This window comes from Hyperoodon ampullatus (assembly GCF_949752795.1).
Source record: "Hyperoodon ampullatus genome assembly, chromosome: 3".
NCBI classification, from domain to species: domain Eukaryota; kingdom Metazoa; phylum Chordata; class Mammalia; order Artiodactyla; family Ziphiidae; genus Hyperoodon; species Hyperoodon ampullatus.
Window position 1 is genome coordinate 37,824,811 of NC_136916.1, and position 19,489 is coordinate 37,844,299.

The following is a 19,489-nucleotide window of genomic DNA, read 5'->3' on the forward strand; positions in this document are numbered from 1 at the left end:
CCCCTGAGCTGCACTCCGCACACTGTTCCTGGATCTCCTCTCCGAAACCTGGGCAGAGTGTGTTCCCACCCAGTCCGGTGACCTTCGCCTGTCTGAGCCCTGGTTAATTTTTGCCCAGTCTGCAGGCTGTGGGGCTCCTCCCCTTCAGGGATATAAGCCTGGCCCGAGGCTGTCCTGTGCCTCACCTATCCTGAGCCTCCCCAAGTTCCCTCCGCACCCTCACCATGGCCAAAGGATTCTACATATCCAAGGCCCTGGGCATCCTGGGCATCCTCCTGGGCGTGGCGGCCATAGCCACCATCATCGCTCTGTCTGTGGTGTATGCCCAGGAGAAGAACAAGAATGCTGGGTGTGCCACCACCGTGGCCCCTACGAGCCCCACGACCCCTACGAGCCCCACGACCCCTACGAGCCCCACGACCCCTACGAGCCCCGCGACCAGCCTGACCACCACCATCACCGCGGCCACCACCTTGGATCAGAGCAAGCCGTGGAACCGATACCGCCTACCCACGACACTGTTGCCCGACTCCTACAATGTGACACTGAGGCCCTACCTCACTCCCAATGAGAATGGCCTGTATATCTTCAAGGGCACAAGCATCGTCCGCTTCATCTGCAAGGACCCCACTGACGTCATCATCATCCACAGCAAGAAGCTCAACTACAACACAACCCAGGGGCACATGGTGGCCCTGCGGGGCGTGGGGAACTTCTCGGTCCCCAAAATCGACAGGACCGAGCTGGTAGAGCCCACGGAGTATCTGGTGGTGCACCTCAAGGGCTCGCTGGAGGCAGGCAGAATGTACGAGATGGAGAGTAAATTTCAGGGGGAGCTGGCCGACGACCTGGCAGGCTTCTACCGCAGCGAGTACATGGAAGGCAATGTCAAAAAGTAAGTTAGAGCCAGGTCTGCTGGGTGGGGGCAAATCCTAGGTGCTGAGGCAGAGCTGGACCCTGGGAGCCAAGGAAGGGCTTGGGTTCGGGGCCTTTGAACCTTCGGGAGTCCTTGGCTGGCCCATCACTCCATCTGCAGCTCCGGTAGAGCAGCTACCAAGACAATCGACCCTTTCCCGGAGGGCTCCTCTATACTTTATTAGGGAGTGGGGATGAGAGATGAAATTGCCCCTTGGATAGATAGGAAAACAGGCTCTGAGGAGAGAAATTTGCCAAGGTTTCCCAGCCAATACAGGGATGGAACCTGCCAGGACTTTGACCCTGAGTCCAGAAGGAGCTCTGCTCTCCCATGTCAGCTGGCCTGTCGGCCTGGAGACGGCCTGGGGGAGGTGGGGAGGGCAGGGATTAGGCCAGGCAGCATCTGTGCACCCCCTCCCTGCACACCCAGCAACACCCTACAGCCCCATCCCCACACACCCACACGGGCACAGGCATTAAGCTGGCATACCCTCTAACCCCCGCTTCGGGCAGGGTGCTGGCCACGACACAGATGCAGTCTACAGATGCCCGGAAATCCTTCCCGTGCTTTGACGAGCCGGCCATGAAGGCCAGATTTAACATCACCCTCATCTACCCCAAGGAACTCACGGCCCTGTCCAACATGCCGCCCAAAGGTGAGAAGGTCTGGCTGGGGCCACACATCCTTGGAAAGGAGACCCCCAGGGCTGGGGCACAGGGCAGGGAGAGGGCACAACCCCACATGCCTGCATGCTCCCTGCCCAGGTCCCAGTGTCCTGCTTGCAGAAGACCCCAACTGGAGCATCACTGAGTTTGAAACCACACCTGTAATGTCCACATACCTTCTGGCCTACATCGTGAGTGAGTTCACGAGTGTGGGTACAAGGGCACCGAACGGCGTCCAGGTATGGAGCTGAGGCCACCTATCCTTCCTCGGGATTGGTCCTGGCCTGGGAGATATTCCTATTTATCCTCATCTTTGTCCCAGCCCCTGAGTTGCTAGGCAGTGTTTGAATCCCAGTTCTGAGTGATCTTGGGCAAGTGCCTTAGGTTCTCTGACCCTCCGTCTCTGCATCTGAAAAGTGGGACCCTCCTCATGAAGGGAGTTCCTGACTCCTGGGTGCCAGACAGATGGTGTCTATGGCTATTGTTATTCCCCAAAGGCCACTGCCCGTGACTCAAAGCTCTGAAGAGACACCCCTGCCCTCTCCTCCGCTGACCATGCCTCCCAGTTTAACCTAGTTGGTCCCCCAGCCTGCCAGGCTTTGGGACTCGGCCCACCTGCACCAGGACCCAAGAAGGGCCCCTGACCTACCTCTGTCTTCTTTGCAGATCCGGATCTGGGCTCGGCCTAATGCAACTGCAGAGAACCATGGCATTTATGCCCTGAACGTGACAGGTCCCATCCTAAACTTCTTTGCCAGTCATTTTGATACACCCTACCCACTCCCAAAATCTGGTGAGTGAGGTACCTCACATTGGGGGGAAGTGGATGGGTCTCCCCCCATAGCCCGAGGCCATCCCACCAACAGCCTGGACTCCCCAGACCAGGTTGCCTTGCCCGACTTCAACGCCGGTGCCATGGAGAACTGGGGGCTGGTGACCTACCGGGAGAACGCGCTGCTGTTTGACCCACAGGCCTCCTCCATCAGCAACAAAGAGCGGGTTGTCACTGTGATTGCTCACGAGCTGGCCCACCAGGTAGCCCCCCAATCATGGGGAGTGCAGACAAAGAATGAGGGGGGCTCTGGGAGGAGACGGCACAAGTTGTGGCTCCGTCCTTGGCAGCTGAGAAGGGAAGAGTTCCACCTGGTAGGGTGTCAGAGAGGAGAGTCATGATGATGTCGGTGAAGCCGAGCTCAAGACTGGCACACTGGGAACACTCGGTGAAGGGTAGCTCTGGGTACCGTTAGTGACCGCAAGGCCCGAGTGGCTTGCCGGACTGACCTCCCCTCCCCCACAGTGGTTTGGGAACTTGGTGACCCTGGCCTGGTGGAATGATCTTTGGCTGAACGAGGGCTTTGCCTCCTACGTGGAGTACCTGGGTGCTGACTATGCAGAGCCCACCTGGAACCTGGTGAGCCCGCTGCCCAGGGATATCTGGGGTCTGGGATGGGGGAAGACTTGGGTCACCCCCTCCCAGGCCAGTCTCCTGATGGCTGCTGGGGATTTGCAGAAAGACCTCATGGTGCCGAACGATTTGTACCATGTGATGGCTGTGGACGCGCTGGCCTCCTCCCACCCCCTGACCACCCCTGCCGACGAGGTCAACACACCCGCCCAGATCAGCGAGATGTTTGACTCCATCTCCTACAGCAAGGTGCTGCCCAGCCCCCATGCTGGTCCTGAGACAGTAGGGGTCATGGGAAGGGAGGTGGGGTCTCGGCCCACAGGGGCCCACCAAAGCCAGGGGCTCCGGGAGCACCTGTCCCCGCCCGATGGGGACACAGGGTCTCCTGCTGGCTCGGCGCAGCCTTCTGAGCCCCCTCTTCTCCACCAGGGAGCCTCGGTCATCAGGATGCTTTCTGAGTTCCTGACTGAGGACCTGTTCAGGAAGGGCCTGGCGGTGAGTACCCTTGGCCAGCCATAGGGTGGGAGGTGTTTCTTCCAAGCCCCGGCCTACCACAGAGGCTGAGTGGTAGACCCTGGGGCAGCAGCTTTACCCTCACTGTGCCCTGTCTTTCCACAGTCCTATTTGCATGCCTTTGCCTATCAGAACACCACCTACCTGGACCTGTGGGAACACCTGCAGATGGTCAGTAACAACCAGCCCCCCTGAAGCCATTCTGTGGGGGTCCTGAGATGCTGAAAGTCCCTGGGGGCAGCACACGTGTAAGAGAATGTGCCCAGCTCCACTGCTTACCCTCCCAGGCAGACCATCTGGAGGCTTGGTTGCTCATCTGTAAAATGGGCGCAATGATGGCTCCTTGAAGGAGGTGTTATGAGAGCCTGGGTCACGAGCCCTGGCAGGCAGCCCCCCTCACGCTACAGTGAGCTCTGTGAGGGCAGCTGAGGAGTGCCGTCATCTGAGTAGCGAGGAAACGGGCTCTTGTGGTTCCCAAGCCCAAGCCTTCCTCTCCCTGGAACTTTGGAGCCAGTCATTCACCTACTCAGCATTCCTGGCTGCCGGGCGCCCCGGCTTGCCCCTCTCAGACATGACTTTGCACACACCAGCACCCTCGGCGCGCTCTCTGACCCTCCTATCCAGCCTCACCTTGCATTCCTGTCCATTCAGACCCTGAGTGACCCCTGTCTTTGGGCAAACCCTCTGACCACGCCCACCCTCCCGCCTGCCCCTCCTCCCCACCTCTCTTGAGACTCTCCCCATCATCCCCCATCATGTCCTCTCCTTCGTGGCAGCCCCCACCCCTTCTCTGTGGCCCTGGTCAGCCCTACTGATCCCCCCATATGCCTGTGCTCCATGACCAGCCTGACCAGGGAGGGGAGGCCCAGGGCCTTGTCACAGAGTCACAGCTGGGCTCCAGGGCCCTCCTGGCCAGTCTCCAGCCCGACATCCATCTGCCACAAGGCCGGTCCACCTCCCACACCTCCCATAGCGTCAGTCCCTCCCCTCCACTTCCACTGTCTTCCTTGCCCAGCCTCAGTTTCCAGCGCCTTCCTTTCTTCTGAAGCCAAGCCCTCCTCCACACCAGCACCCCTCCAGCTCCATCTGCCCCTCCCTCTTTCCCTGAGCCCCTTCCCTCTGCAGCCCCCCTAGAGACGCCCTCTCCCTCAGCTTGCACCTTCTGACAGGGTCTTCTGCCCTCTATTTACGCTGTTCTTAGTTTTTTATTTTCTCAGTTATTAATAGATGTGGTTGGTTTTTTTGTTATTATTATGAAAGCAATGCACACACATGGAAAGAGATGAAAAAAGATTTAAGACAATAACAACCACCCTAAGCCCATCCCCAGACCCTCATCCAGGTGCGTTTCCTTCACATCGCCATGACCCTCTCCTTCGCGCTGCCTATGACATGGGGACACTGGTTTTCCTTCCTCTCTGTCTCCTCTCCCTGCCTGTCCTCCCGGGTTTGTTCAGGCTGAGCCATGGGCATCCTGGGTGCCCCTTCCTGACACACACCCACCTGAGGTTGGATCACAGAATGGGAGGCCACATAGATTTGCTTAATCAAAGTGGAATGAACCAGAGGCTGGGAAGCTCTTGGCTCATCCAGCACTGGGCAGCCGAGGAGACAGAGAGCCGGGCTGGGACCCCAGCTCCTGCCTCCCAGCCCAGTGCTCCTCCACTGCCTCCCAGCAAAGTGGTACCACTAAGGGGAGGCCAGGGTGCAAGGGGAGAGTGGGTGGGTGGGAGAATGGCAGTCGCTGATGGCCGCACCATATCTCTCTGCCCAAGGCTGTAAACAATCAGTCGGCCATCGTGCTGCCAGACACCGTGCATGCCATCATGGACCGCTGGACCCTGCAGATGGGCTTCCCCGTCGTCACCGTGAACACCAAGACAGGGGACATCTCCCAGAAGCACTTCCTCCTTGACCCCGAGTCCACCGTCACCCGCCCCTCAGAGTTCAAGTGAGCAGATGAGGTCACTGAGACAGGCGTCCTAGTGAGGGTTCTGAGGGGCAGTTGCTCTGGGACCCTCTGACCATAGCAGGGCCTGGCCTGCTGTGGCCCTGCCATAGTGGCTGTAGACAGTCTCCCTCCTGGGCCAGGAGGATGGGGGCGTTTAGTGCCAGAGTTGGGCAGAAACTGGAAGTCCGGGCAAGGCTGTTCTTTGCTGGCAGTGCCCAAGAGCTGCCATTTCTCACATCTGGCCTCTTGTTGCAGCTACCTCTGGATTGTTCCCATCTCATCTATCAGAAATGGCAGCCTACAGGGCCACTACTGGCTGCAGGGCAATGCAACAGGTAATCCAGCCCTGCCCTAGTGGACAGCAGCCCCATCCCATACTCCCAGCTTCTGGCTCATGTTCTGGGGTTATGGCAGGCCTCAGCCAGGGCTTCCTTCATCGTTTCATTCAACAAATGGAGCCAGCGTCTTTGGTTCTAATTTCTACGCTGTGTGACCCTGGCCAAGTTACCATCTCTCTCTGGTCTCCATTTCCCCATCTATACAATGGGGCTAGGAACAATATCTACCCCATTGAGTTGTGTGAAGGTTAAAGAAGAGGATTCCCATGAAATGTTTAAAACAGTGCCTGGCACATAGTATGAGCAGTCCTACTCTGCCAGGCACTGAGGAAACCAAGGTCAAGGCAAGTCATCCTCTGCCTAAACCAAGGCTGTAGATGAAGGGAAGGAAGACAAGCAGTTCAGACGTTCCAGAGCTGTGCTGAGTGCTTTAACAGAGGCATATGTGGCCTCTGGGGTACTGGGGCAGGTGGGTAGGGAGCAGGGAATAGGGAGCTTCAACTTCATGGAGAGGTCAGGAAACCCTTCCTGGAGGAGGTGAGCTGAGTCAGAGTAAGAGCAGGAGTTCGCCAGGCTAATGGCAGCAGAGAGAAGCAGTCCAGGCAGAGTCAATAGCAAGTGCAAGGCTTGAGGTAGGAGAGAGCTCGGGGACTGAGTGTGGCTCGGGCAGAGGTGCGCCCTCAGTGAAGCGGGTCCCTGCAGGCTGCAGGAGACAATGGCTATGTCCTCGGGCCAGGAGGAGCTGGGACAGGTGGGAAGTGGGAAAGCCATTGGGTCTGACCTGCAGGTATGGAAGGATCCTCTCTGGCTGCCAGGAGAAAGGGTGGAGGGAGAGCCGTGAGGAGGGGGCACGGAGCCCCCAGGAAGAGATGAGCAGTGCTGGGGGGCTAACTGGATGGGAGGCACTGCCTGGGTGCGATGGCGCTGTTACAAGCGGAGAGGTGGGAGGAGGAGGGGGTGGAGGGGGAGAGGCCCCCTGGGGAGTTGAGTCTGAGTGGCGGGGGGTGTGCCGATGGAGTTGTCCTGGTGGATGCCACTGGCCCGGCCACACAGAGCCTGTGGGAGGCAGGGCGGCCACTGAGGTTCAGAGATGGTAAATGGTCTGTCCGAGGTCCCCGGCCAGAGTCGGGCCCCGGCAGCCAGTCCTACCCCTCTTCTCCGCCCCCCTCCTTGGCGTTGGCCCAGCGGCGTGAGGGCCGGCTGCTGCCAGGCTGCAGTGGAGGCTGCTCTGCCGAGGCCTGGGTCAGGTCAGCCTGTGGCCTTCTGAGCAGCTCTGCCCAGCTCTGGTCTCTCTCCACAGCCCAGCATAATCTGTTCAAAACCGAAGAAAGAAAAGAAGAAGACTGGGTCCTGCTAAACGTCAACGTGACGGGCTATTACCAGGTGAACTACGATGAGAACAACTGGAGGAAGATTCAGAATCAGCTGCAGAGAAGACCACAGGTGGGTACCTGCTGCCCCACCCATCCCCTGCCCGAGGCCCAGCCCCAGGACGGGGCCCCAGACTGCAGGGCCCGCCCGCACCGCCAGCCCGAGGTCACACGCTCTGTTGCCCCTTCTAGACCATCCCTGTCATCAATCGGGCGCAGGTCATCTACGACAGCTTCAACCTGGCCAGGTGAGTGCTCAGCCACGGAAGCCTGGAGACTTGGCGAGTGCGGTTCCATAGTGAGAGCCAGTGCTGCCTCCCGCCGTCCTCGCCGTGTGCCAGGCTCAGCACCGTGGGGTCCCTGTGCTTGTGCACACCCCTCCCTTGACCCCATGTCCCCGGAGATTGTCGGCGTCACAGCCCATACTTCCCAGAGAAGGACTCTGAGATTCAGAGCTTGAGTACCCTGCCTGAGGTCACACATTAGCCCATGGCAGCCAGACGCAGTCCTGTCCAACTCCAAAACCACAGTGCACTCCACGGCACCAAGGTTTTCCGGAGGGCTACCTATGGCCCAGGCCACCATGCTCAGTGCTAAGAAAAATACGGGAAGGACAGGATAGAAGAGATGCAGCATGGATAAACAGATATTTATTGATCAGCGGCTGTGTTCATGAGCACCAGCAGGTGCCAAGTTCTTAGGCATAAGTGATGTCACCCATAGACATGGACATTTATAAACCAAATATGCACAGATGGCCTGAGGAGGTGGAGGGAGGAAAGACCAGAGAGCCAAGCAAATCAGAGAAGAGGTGGGCAGAGTAAATAGCACAGCTTTCTTGTCTTTTTGAATCTCTGATCTGTCTCCTATGGGCTGTGTGGCCTTAGGCAAGGCACTTTACCTCTCTGAGCCTCAGTTTCCTCACCTGTAAAATGGGGATAATGAGCAAGGAAATGTGACTGGCAGTGGGTGAGGGCCAGGCCTGGGCTGGCCTCGTTTGTGGCACCAGCCAGCATCCACGTCCCTCACCCCTACCCCCAGCCCCACCCCTGGTGAATGCTGGAGCTGGCTCAGTTGGGCCTCTGGGACCTCAGGCTCTAGGAGGAGGCTGGGGTTCCCACAGTGAGGCTGGACTGGGTGGGGGTGCTTACTTGAGCCCCTCTGTCTGTTCCCAGTGCCCGTATAGTCCATGTCACCCTGGCGCTGAACAACACCCTCTTCCTGAACAAAGAGACAGAGTACATGCCCTGGCAGGCCGCCCTGAGCAGCCTGAGGTACTTCAAGCTCATGTTCGACCGATCCGAGGTCTACGGCCCCATGAAGGTACAGAGGGGCATGGCAGGGTTCAAGGACCAACTCCCCAGTGCCTGAAATTACATCATAAGGAAGTGAATAGAAATATTGCCTGGAATGGTGAAACATGCCAGGTCCTTGGCAGTGGTGAGAGAGTAGGAGGGATGTAGGGTGAAGGGAGCAGGGGCTGAGCAGGTGAGCAGGTTGGGCACAGCATAGAAAGGACACAGACTTCTAGCAAAGTTTGCTAGATTTGGAAATTAGCAAATCCTTCTTTCAGAAGGCAACAGAAAAAGCCACAGTACAGGAAGGGGGTGGGAGACGGGGAGAAGGCCTTGTACCAGCTGTGTGGACTCAGGCAATCCTCTTCAGACCCAGAGAACCCCTCCGTGAAAGGAGCAGGCCTGTGCCTGCCTAGCCTGCCCTAAGGGCCTGGAGGGGGATGCCGATGTTAACAGTTTTGAAGCTTGGGGGCACGGGCAGGGAGGATCAGAGGGAAACTGCTCGCTCTGGATCCATAGCTGACCCCATAAGGATGTTCATTGAAGTGTGGTTTATAAAAGACAAGAAAACCAAAAATACTCAAATGTCCAACAGTTGGAGTTGGTTAAGTAAACTAGAATATCCATTTGATGGAATATTATGTAGTCATTAAAAATGTTGTTCACATGATTAACTAACTGTTATGGTAAATGAGGTTTTAACTCACTTTAAACTCATTAACCTACCTACACCTTGGATTCACCCCATCCTCCTAATGTAGTAAAATCACAATATTTGGTCAACTCAGTATTCAGCATTTACTTTATGTGATTATTTAAATATCATTCTCCGCTGAGCCACATAAAGTACCATGTTTGTGTCTCCTTTTTTATACATCTTATACAAATATATCAGATAATACATTAGTTTTGCTTTTTCCTGGAGGCATCCCTCCTGGAGCCCTCTGTCGGCCTGCTCCCTTCTAGAACTGCTACTCAGCTCCCATGCTGGGAGGCTCTCCATTGTTGCATCTCTTGTTTCCTGAACCCATGGATTCTTCCTTGAGTTTTCTCTCTATTAGGGGAGCACATCTTCCAGTTTTGGAGAAAGGGTTCATAAGAGGTGGATTTTTTCAGGTAGATTGTCTGAAATGTCTTTATTCCACCTTCACACTGCATTGAGAGTTTGCTTGGGTTTAGAAGTTTCTAGGTTGAGAGACTTCCCTGGCGGTCCAGTGGTTAGGACTCTGCACTGCCACTGTAGGGGGAATGGGTTCAATCCCTGATCAGGGAACTAAGATCCCACATGCCTTGCAGCATGGCCAAAAAATTGAAAAAAAAAAAAAAGTAGTTTCTATTTTGGAAATTATTCCTCAGGAAATTTCAGGTCTTTCTCCATTGACATCAAACCTCTCGTGTTTCTGTTGAGAAGCCCAGGGCCTTTCTTATTTCCAGTTCTTTGAATGTGGTCAGGTTCTCCTTCTGGAAGCTGTGGGCTCTTCTCTCCATGCTGGTGGTCCTTCATGCAGGCCTTTCTTATCCTTCTACATTTTCAACCTGGACAACTTTGCATTGCTCCTTTAAACTTTCTTCCTCTCCTTTTTTCCCCCGGTTCTCTCTTTGTGGGACCCTTGTTAATCCAATTCACTGCCCTTACATTGGTCCTCTAGTTTTCTTCTCTCCTATTTTCCAGCTTGTTGACTTTTTGTTCTGCCCTCTGGGATATGCCCTCAGTTTAGCACACCACCTCTCCTCATTTTTTCTATCATATATTTAAGTTTCCAAGTGCTATTCCTGGCTCCAGCGTCCTATGCAATATCTTCTCTGAACTCTTGGAGGATATTTATCATAGGCTTTTATGAAGTTTTCTTTTTCTTTCACTGACTTGTTTCCTCCAAGTCTTCTGTTTGTTTTGATCTCCTCTTTCAAGTTGGAAGCTGAGCTGCCCCTTTGAATTTGAGAGTGAGGCAGTGGTTGAAAGCTCCACGAGGAGGTGGAGTTTGTCACCTGCAGTCTTGTTATGGGGTGACTAGGTGGACAAGTAACTCCTCGTGGGGACCCTCAAAAATTAATATCTGTGACTGTGTTCCCTCGAGACCATTCAGTCTCCAGAGTGATCCTCTGTCTTATGCAGTTGAGGCTCACTTTCTGGGATCAGGGTGGGGAAGGAAACTGGGGGTACCTCCATTTAGGCTGTAAACTTTCACCTCTGGCCCTCTCTGCAATTCAGCAACCCTCCTACTGTGTCTGGGGACCCTAGTGCTGAGCCCCTCTGATTCAGCCTTGCTCATGGGGGAGGGAGGGGTGTTGCTTGAGGCAGGGAGGGAAGTGGGCGCTTGAGGGTTTAATTAGTCCCTCTACAGACTTTGACTCCATTGCCCTCTTCACAGCCCGGCCTCACTCCTGTCCCCTGCACACCCATCCCTCTAATCCTGAGCCTCGTCACAGCAAGTCTCCTTGCTTCTGTCTCCATCTCCCCCATGGCAGGTGCTCTGCTGCAGACCCCCGCCTTGGCCAAGCCTGTTCCATCTCCCTCTCTCCACCTCCCAGCTCCTACACTGTGTGGATGTCTCATCCACTGTTGTTTCCTTTCCAATTCTCTTTGCTCTTGGGGGTTTATTCCTTTTACATTTGGATGCGGATTCTGATTGACACACATGATAATCTACTGTATTGAACCAGCATCTGCAAAGGATTTTAATAACATGGGTTGGGCCTTACACGACAATGCCAGCTAAAAGAACAGCATGCAGAATTGTAGATATGCTGGGTAGAAAAGAGAAAGGAAGGGGCAAACTCACCGATTTGGAAGTCATGGATTTGGTAAGTCCTGGGGTGGTTAGTATTTTCTGCCTATGCTTTACAGTGTTTTCTAAATTCCCCACAATAAAGGCAGAATACTTATGATCAGGTGGTGGGGGATGGTAGGCCCTAAAACTGTATTAGGAAATGGTGATACTTAGACATCAAGTGTCAGAACTGGTGGAGGAGAAAGAATCTCAGATCAGTCATCTGAGACCTGGACTAGCGCCGGCTCCTTTGACCACTATCTGGCCTTGGGCAAGGCCCTTAGCCTCTGGCCTCTTGCTTCTGTAGCCATTAGCCCTTGCTACACTTGCCCACCCACATCAGAGGCTCCGTGGGGCTCCAGGTGGGTCAGGCATGAGTCTCCTCTTTGAGGCTGTTCATGTTTTCTTTTTCCCAGAGTTACCTCAGGAAACAGGTTGAACCCCTCTTCCTATATTTTGAAAATCTCACCAAAAACTGGACTGAGCGCCCAGAAAGCCTGATGGACCAGTGAGTATGACCTCTCTTGGGTCCGGAGATCACAGGTGGCCCAGGCACCCTGACCTGGGAAGTCCAGAGCAAGTCCCAGCAGCATCCTCCTCTGAAGTTCCCAACTCCTGGCCGGACCAGGGCCACCAGTCAGGGAGAGACCCCCCACCCACTAGGAATAGGGAGCCCTGCCCTGAGGCTCTATGTGGCCTCTTTGTACAAGGGACCAAACTGAAATTTCAAGGTCCCCTCACCGGCATTGTTACTCAGATTCTAGGTGTTGAAGGTGGGGCTGGAGTTTGTGCCCGCCGTCCCTGGGCTGCCCAAGACAAGAAGCACAGAGGGGGACCCAAAGGGCGGGTGGGCTGCAACCTTAGAGCCCCAGCCCTGCTGCCCTGCCTGGAGTTGTGTGTCAGCAGGGGAGTCTTTGCCAGAGTCAGAGCCAGGCCTGCTGACAAAGTGTCACCCCTGGGGCAGGTACAATGAGATTAATGCCATCAGCACTGCCTGCTCCAATGGGCTGCCTAAGTGTGAGGAGCTGGCCAAGAACCTTTACAACCAGTGGATGGAGAACCCCAAAAATAACCCGTGAGTGTGTCCCCTGCTTGTCTCCTGATCTTTATCTGTCCCTCAAGCTCACAGCCCCGTCCTCATCAGACCCTCGTCCCACCCTCCCTGCTGCTGCTCTACCCCTGACACCCTGATCCCACACCAGGATCCACCCCAACCTGCGGTCCACCATCTACTGCAATGCCATCGCCCAGGGCGACCAGAAAGAGTGGGACTTTGCCTGGAAGCAGTTACAACAAGCCCAACTGGTTAATGAAGCTGACAAACTCCGCTCAGCGCTGGCCTGCACCAACCAGGTCTGGCTCCTGAACAGGTGAGGACCAGAGCTGGATGGGGCTGGTGAGTTCCCCTCCCCGCCGGGGACCAGGGTCCCAATGTAGGGGAGAAAGAACCAGCCAGGCGCCCACACTCTCCTCCGTGGGATCCTCACAAACCTGTGCAGTGGAGCAGTGTGTTTCCCAGTTTTACAGATGAGGACACTGAGGCTCAAAGAAGCAAAACAACATGCCCAAAGTCTAGAAGCTTTACTAAGTGAAAAAGACAAGATTTGAATCTGGATCTGGGTCCACGTCCTGTGCCTTTAACTGCTGCAGTCTCCTAGCCTTTACCTCTCTGTCAAGGGCTGTGGTGCACCTGGACCTGAGGCCTTCTGGACATCCAGCTGGGCACCCCCCAAAACCCTTGGATGAGGTCTCCTGGCTCCCACTGTTGTGCCTCTTATGCCATCTTCTGTACTTCAGTAAAGAAGAGCTACCCTCAATGGCAAAGACAGGAGTGGCCACCCTACCTGGTGCAGCGCTTACCCCTTCCTTCGTTCATTCATCATCAGATATTTATCAAGCACTTGGTCTATGTCAGTATGATACCTGGCATAGCCAGCGACCCTGCTTAGTGGACTCAGTGTCCCATCTACAGGAGGGCGGTAGGACCGAGGAGTCTTTAACCCGCAGCGTGCTGAAGGCATGTTGAGAGGTTGCAGGAGAGGTGTGTGGGGTGGAGGGCAGGGTCCTTTTACTTATCACGCAGCATGCTGTCCTCACAGGTACCTGAGTTACACCCTGAACCCAGACCTCATCCGGAAGCAGGATGCCACCTCCACCATTAACAGCATTGCCAGCAATGTCGTCGGGCAATCTCTGGCCTGGGACTTTGTCCGGAGCAACTGGAAGAAACTCTTTCAGGAGTGAGTCTTCTGAGAGCATGTTAGGGGAAGCGCACACCAAGGCTGTGTCCCCTGGGGGTGGGCTGTGTGCACCACACCCTGTAGGGTTGGGAGTGGAGGGTAGACACTGCATCGGAGTGGTCCACAAAGAACCCAGCTTGAGGTCGGGAAGGGACAGGAATTGAAAGACGTGGCAGCGGGGCACAGCTGTCCCTTTTCCCACTTGGGGGAAAGAAAGTCTGGCTGGTGGGAGTGTTCTCTGAAGAGATGGGAGCAAGGACACTGCAATCAAACCTGTGTTCAAGTCCCTAGTGGTGTCTCCTAGGACATGTCATTTCATCGCATCTACGAGATGGGGACAGTCACAGGGTCCTGTGTCACCTGTCAGTCACTGAACATTTGTTCCTGGCCCCCCTCACGGTTCCTCTCTCTCCCTGCCCTGCAGTTACGGTGGTGGTTCCTTCTCCTTCTCCAACCTCATCCAGGCTGTGACCAAAAGATTCTCCACTGAGTTCGAGCTGCAGCAGGTAAGAAGCCCCAGACCTTGGAGCGGCATCCAGAGGCCCATCCCCAGTCTCAAGGGACAGCCGCCACTCAGCTCCCACCGCATGTGTTCACAAAGCAGCGGGGCTCCATGTGGTCAGGCCTTCCTCATGTACAGGGGAAGCTGGGTATCCAGACTTTCTAAATGTCACAATTCAATCACAGATATTCATCTTGGAATTTTTGTATAGGTAAAAGGTAAAGAGAATAATATAATGAACCTCCATGTACCCGTTACTCAGACTGAACAATTATTAACATTTGCCGATATTTTTTGGGGGCGGACAGTTTTCAAGCTAATCACTGATATTATATAATTTCACCTATAAACACTTTAGTCATATCTAAAATAAAGGAATTTTAAAAACATAATCTATCATTAGCAAATACAAGAAAATTAACAATGCCTTACTATCATCTTATACCCAGGCCATTTTCAAATTCTCTGTCTTTTTTTTTTTTTTTTTTTGGCCGTGCCACAGCCGCTTGTGGGATCTTAGTTCCCTGACCAGCGATTGAACCTGTGCCCCCTGCATTGGGAGCGCAGAGTCTTACCACTGGGTCCAGGGAAGTCCCCTATGTTCACGTTTTTGAGTGAACCTCTGTTTTTACTTCTCGTAGGTGTACACCTAGGAGTGGAATTGCTAAGTCATTTGGTAACTGTGTTTAACTTTTTGAGAAACTGCCAAAATGTTTTCCAAAGCAACGGCACCAACTTACATTCCCACCAGTAATGTATGAAGGTTCCAATTTATGTTTTGGGGAAAATTGTTATTTTCCTTTTTAAAAAAATTATAGCCATCCTACTGGGTGCAAAGTGGTATCTCACTGTGGTTATGAGTTGCATTTCTCGGATGACTAATGATGTTTAGCATCTTTTCATGTGCTTCTTGGCCATTTGTATATCTTCTTTGAGAAATGTCTATTCAAATCTTTCACTCTTTTTTTTTTTTTTTTTTTTGCGGTACGCGGGCCTCTCACTGTTGGGGCCTCTCCCATTGCGGAGCACAGGCTCTGGACGCGCAGGCTCAGCGGCCATGGCTCACGGGTCCAGCCGCTCCAGGGCACAAACCCCCGTTCCCTGCATCGGCAGGCGGACTCTCAACCACTGCGCCACCAGGGAAGCCCTTTCACTCATTTTTTTAAAAAATGAATTTATTTATTTATTTTTGGCTGCATTGGGTCTTCATGACTGCGCGCGGGCTTTCTCTAGTTGCGGCGAGTGGGGGCTGCTCTTCGTTGCCGTGCACCGGCTTCTCATTGTGGTGGCTTCTCTTGTTGCGGAGCATGGGCTCTGGGCACGCGGGCTCAGTAGTTGTGGCACCCGGGCTTAGTTGCTCTGCGACATGTGGGATCTTCGCGGACCAGGGCTCGAACCCGTGTCCCCTGCATTGGCAGACAGATTCTTAACCACTGTGCCACCAGGGAAGCCCCCTTCACTCAGTTTTTAATTGGTATATTTGTCTTTTTATTGTTGAGTTATAAGAGTTCTTTATATATTCTGGATACTAGGCCCTTATTAGACAAATGATTTGCAAATATTTTCTCCCATTTTGTGGATTGTCTTTTCAGTTTCTTGATAGTGTCTTTGATACACGAAGTTTTCAATTTAAAAAATATTTATTTATTTATTTATTTATGGCTGCATTGGGTCTTCATTGCTGCACGTGGGCTTTCTCTAGTTGCGGCGAGCTGGGGCTACTGTTCGTTGTGGTGCGCGGGCTTCTCGCTGCGGTGGCTCCTCTTGTTGCGGAGCACGGGCTCTAGGCACACCGGTTTCGGTAGTTGTGGCATGTGGGCTCAGTAGTCGTGGCTCGCGGGCTGTAGAGCTCAGGCTCCGTAGTTGTGGCACACGGGCTTAGTTGCTCCGCGGCATGTGGGATCTTCCCGACCCAGGGATCGAACCCATGTCCCTTGCATTGGCAGGCGGATTCTTTATCACTGAGCCACCAGGGAAGTCCAATAGTTTTTTATTTTGATGAAGCCTAACTTCCTAGTTTTCTTTTGTTGCTTGTGCTTTATGTGTCATATATAAGAAACAATTACCTAATCCAAGGTCACAAAGATTTACACCTATGCTTTTTACTAAGATTCTTATCATTTTAGCTCTTACATTTAGGAGTGATCAATTTTGACTTAATTTTTTTACATGGTGTAAGGCAGAGGTCCAATTTCATCCCTTTGCATGTGGCTATCCAGTTGTCCCAGTACCATTTATTAAAAGGACTATTCTTTTTTTTGTAATATCATTAATTTATTAAAAAATTTTATTGGAGTATAGTTGATTTACAATGTTGTGTCAGTTTCAGGTGTACAGCAAAGTGATTCAGTTATACATATACATATATTCATTCTTTTTCAGATTCTTTTCTCATATAGCTTATCACAGAATATTGAGTAATGCTCCATGTGCCATACAGTAGGTCCTTGCTGGTTATCTATCTTATATATAGTAGTGTGTGTATATTAATCCCAAGGTCCTGATTTATCCCTCCAGGCCCCCATGTTTCCCCTTTGGTAACCATAAGTTTGTTTTCAATATCTGTAAGTCTGTTTCTGTTTTGTAAATAAGTTCATTTGTGACATTTAAAAAAATAGATTCCACATGTAAATGATATCATATGATATTTGTCTTTCTCTGTCTGACTTGCTTCATTTAGTATGATAATCTCTAGGTCCATCCATGTTGCTGCAAATGGCATTATTTCATTCTTTTTTATGGCTGAGTAATATTCCATTGTATATATGTACCACATCTTCTTTATCCATTCCTCTGTTGATAAAAGAACTATTCTTTCACCCATTGAATGATCTTGGCACCTTTGTTGAAAATCAATTGACTGTAAATTTTAGGGTCTATTTCTGGACTCTCAATTCTATTTCATTGATCTGTTTGTCTTTATGCTAGTACACATTGTCTTAGTTCTCATAGATTTGTAGTGAGTTTTGAAATCGGGATTGTGGGCCCTCCAACTTTGTTCTTTTTCAAGATCACTTGGCTATTTTGAATCTTTGCATTTCTTTATGAATTTTAGGATCAGCTTGCCAATTTCTGCAAAAAAATACAGTTGGAATTTTTTTTTTTTTTTTTTTTTTGCGGTTTGTGGGTCTCTCACTGTTGTGGCCTCTCCCGTTGCGGAGCACAGGCTCCGGACGCACAGGCCCAGCGGCCAAGGCTCCCGGGCCCAGCCGCTCCGCGGCATGTGGGATCCTCCCAGACCGGGGCACGAACCCGTGTCCCCTGCATCGGCAGGCGGACTCTCAACCACTGCGCCACCAGGGAAGCCCCAGTTGGAATTTTGATAGGGATTGTATTGAATCTGTAGATCAATTTGGGGAGTATTTCCATGTTAGTAATATTAAATCTACCAATCCATTAACACAGATTTATTTGTCATTATTTTTCCTTTTATTTAGGTCTTCTTAATTTTTCTCAACAATATTTTATAGTTTTCAGCATACTGGTCTTGCAATTCTTTTGTCAAATTTATTCCTAAGTATTTTATTCTTTTTGATGCTATTGTAAATGGAACTGTTTTCTTAATTTCATTTTCAGATTTTTCACAGCTAGTGTATAGAAATACAATTGATCTTTGTATATTGCTTTTATATCCTGCAACCTTGTTGAACTCATAAGTTTTAATAGTTGTGCTTTTTTATTTTTCGATTCCTTGGGATTTTCTGTATACAAAATCGTGTTATCTGCAAATAGAGATAGTTTACTTCTTCCTTTCTGGATGCTTTTAATTTCATTTTCTTGCCTAATTGCCCTCGCTACAACCTCCAGTATTAATACATCTTTTAATCTGTAGCATCTCTTTAAAAACAACAACAACAACAAAAAGCATTTATTTGCTCAAGCAACTGGGCCATTTGTACTATAGAAATGGCCACATTTTGAATTTGGCTGGTTGCTTCCTTGTGGTGTCTGTTTAATTTGTCCCTCTCTCCTCCCTTGATTGGATTGAGATTGTAATTCATTTAAAAACTGAGGATCAACTCAATAAGAACCTCACAATGAAGGTTAAATACATGTAGGAGCCAAGCTGAACCTTGGGGCAGTCATTTTTTTAAAAAATTTTATTTATTTATTTATTTATTTTTGGCTGTGTTGCGTCTTTGTTGCTACATGCAGGCTTTCTCTAGTTGCAGCAAACAGGGGCTACTCTTAGTTGTGGTGCGCGGGCTTCTCACTGCAGTGGCTTTTCTTGTTGCAGAGCGCAGGCTCTTGGCGTGCAGGCTTGCTTCAGTAATTGTGGCTCGCGGGCTCTAGAGTGGAGGCTCAGTAGTTGTGGCGCACGGACTTAGTTACTCCGAGGCATGTGGGATCTTCCCGGACAAGGGCTGGAACCCATGTACCTTGCATTGGGAGGCGGATTCTTAACCACTGCACCATTAGGGAAGCCCAGGGCTGTCATTTTTGACCCCTGCCAGGGAGAGGGAAGGACTGGCCCTCCCTGTCCTGGAGAACAGGCTGTGGTTCCCATCCCCAGGGGCCCTAACATGGAGGGGGAGGACAGAGGACCTGGCAGCCCTCTCCTCAGGGCTGTGTTAGAGACCTCACCTGGGGCTCAGAATTATCCTTTTCCTCGCAGCTGGAGCAGTTCAAGAAGAACAACATGGATGTAGGCTTCGGCTCAGGCACCCGGGCTCTGGAGCAAGCCCTGGAGAAGACCAAAGCCAACATCAAGTGGGTGAAGGAGAACAAGGAGGAGGTGTTAAAGTGGTTCACAGAAAACAGCTAAATAGTCCCTGGTCCTTACAGTCACCTGGCCCCCCTGTGAGATGCCCACGTGTGTCTATCCAAGTGGCTCATGGTAGGGCCCCCATTCCTGAAGCCTGAGGCACCCGTGTCCTCCCCTTAGGAACAGAGTCTCTGGCCCATGTTCTCTCCACTCTGCCCAGGGGGCCAATCCAGTTTCTGATGGCCAGACTGTCCAAGTGCCTCCCAGCCCCTGCCCCTCATGCCAACCCTACCCCAGGCCTGGCATGGCTCCTGTCACCCAGGTCCCTGGGGCTGATCTCAGGGAAGTCCAGCTCCAGGGCCAGATGAGCAGAGGCCCTCGATGGATGATGGACTGCCTTGGAGGGCTGTCCTGTGCCCTCTCTCACCCTCCCATAAAGACCCTGAATCTGAGGAGTCAACAGAGCACCAGATCTGTATATTTTTTTCTAAGATAAAATGTAAATAAAAGATTTCTAGATGAGTTTCCAGACTCATTACTAAACTAGAGCAGGAGTGGGTCTGCACAACAGCTAGAGAACCTGGGGTGCATGGGGGCCTTGGACCCCCAGGAAACAGGAGGGAAGAAGTACCCAGCCTGCCGGTCCTTCCTAGAACACCTGTATGTCAGTGTCTGCCTGCAGTGTTCATTTCATTGGCAGGATTGAGACTCTGGGTGCTGGGGAACCACTGGAGGTGGAAGGAATGGGGACACAGCGGTCCCCAAGGTGGAGTGGGGCTTGGTGCCAGACACAGAGCAGGTCCTGACAGTGGAGCGAGTGC

General features: G+C 52.2%; 1 protein-coding gene across 1 annotated transcript; it reads left to right on the plus strand.

The window, feature by feature from the left end:
• Nucleotides 1-224: 224 nt before the first annotated feature.
• ANPEP (alanyl aminopeptidase, membrane) lies at nt 225-19,184 on the plus strand (the record flags this gene model as incomplete). Its single annotated transcript, XM_079701265.1, has 20 exons — nt 225-895; nt 1,429-1,571; nt 1,681-1,820; nt 2,248-2,374; nt 2,462-2,616; nt 2,879-2,992; nt 3,092-3,235; nt 3,416-3,481; nt 3,605-3,670; nt 5,275-5,450; nt 5,706-5,785; nt 7,089-7,231; nt 7,351-7,406; nt 8,334-8,481; nt 11,638-11,729; nt 12,186-12,296; nt 12,424-12,591; nt 13,321-13,461; nt 13,886-13,967; nt 18,579-19,184. 20 exons carry the CDS (start codon nt 225-227, stop codon nt 18,726-18,728), a joined length of 2,973 nt encoding a protein of 990 aa, XP_079557391.1. The 3' UTR covers nt 18,729-19,184.
• Nucleotides 19,185-19,489: the final 305 nt, after the last annotated feature.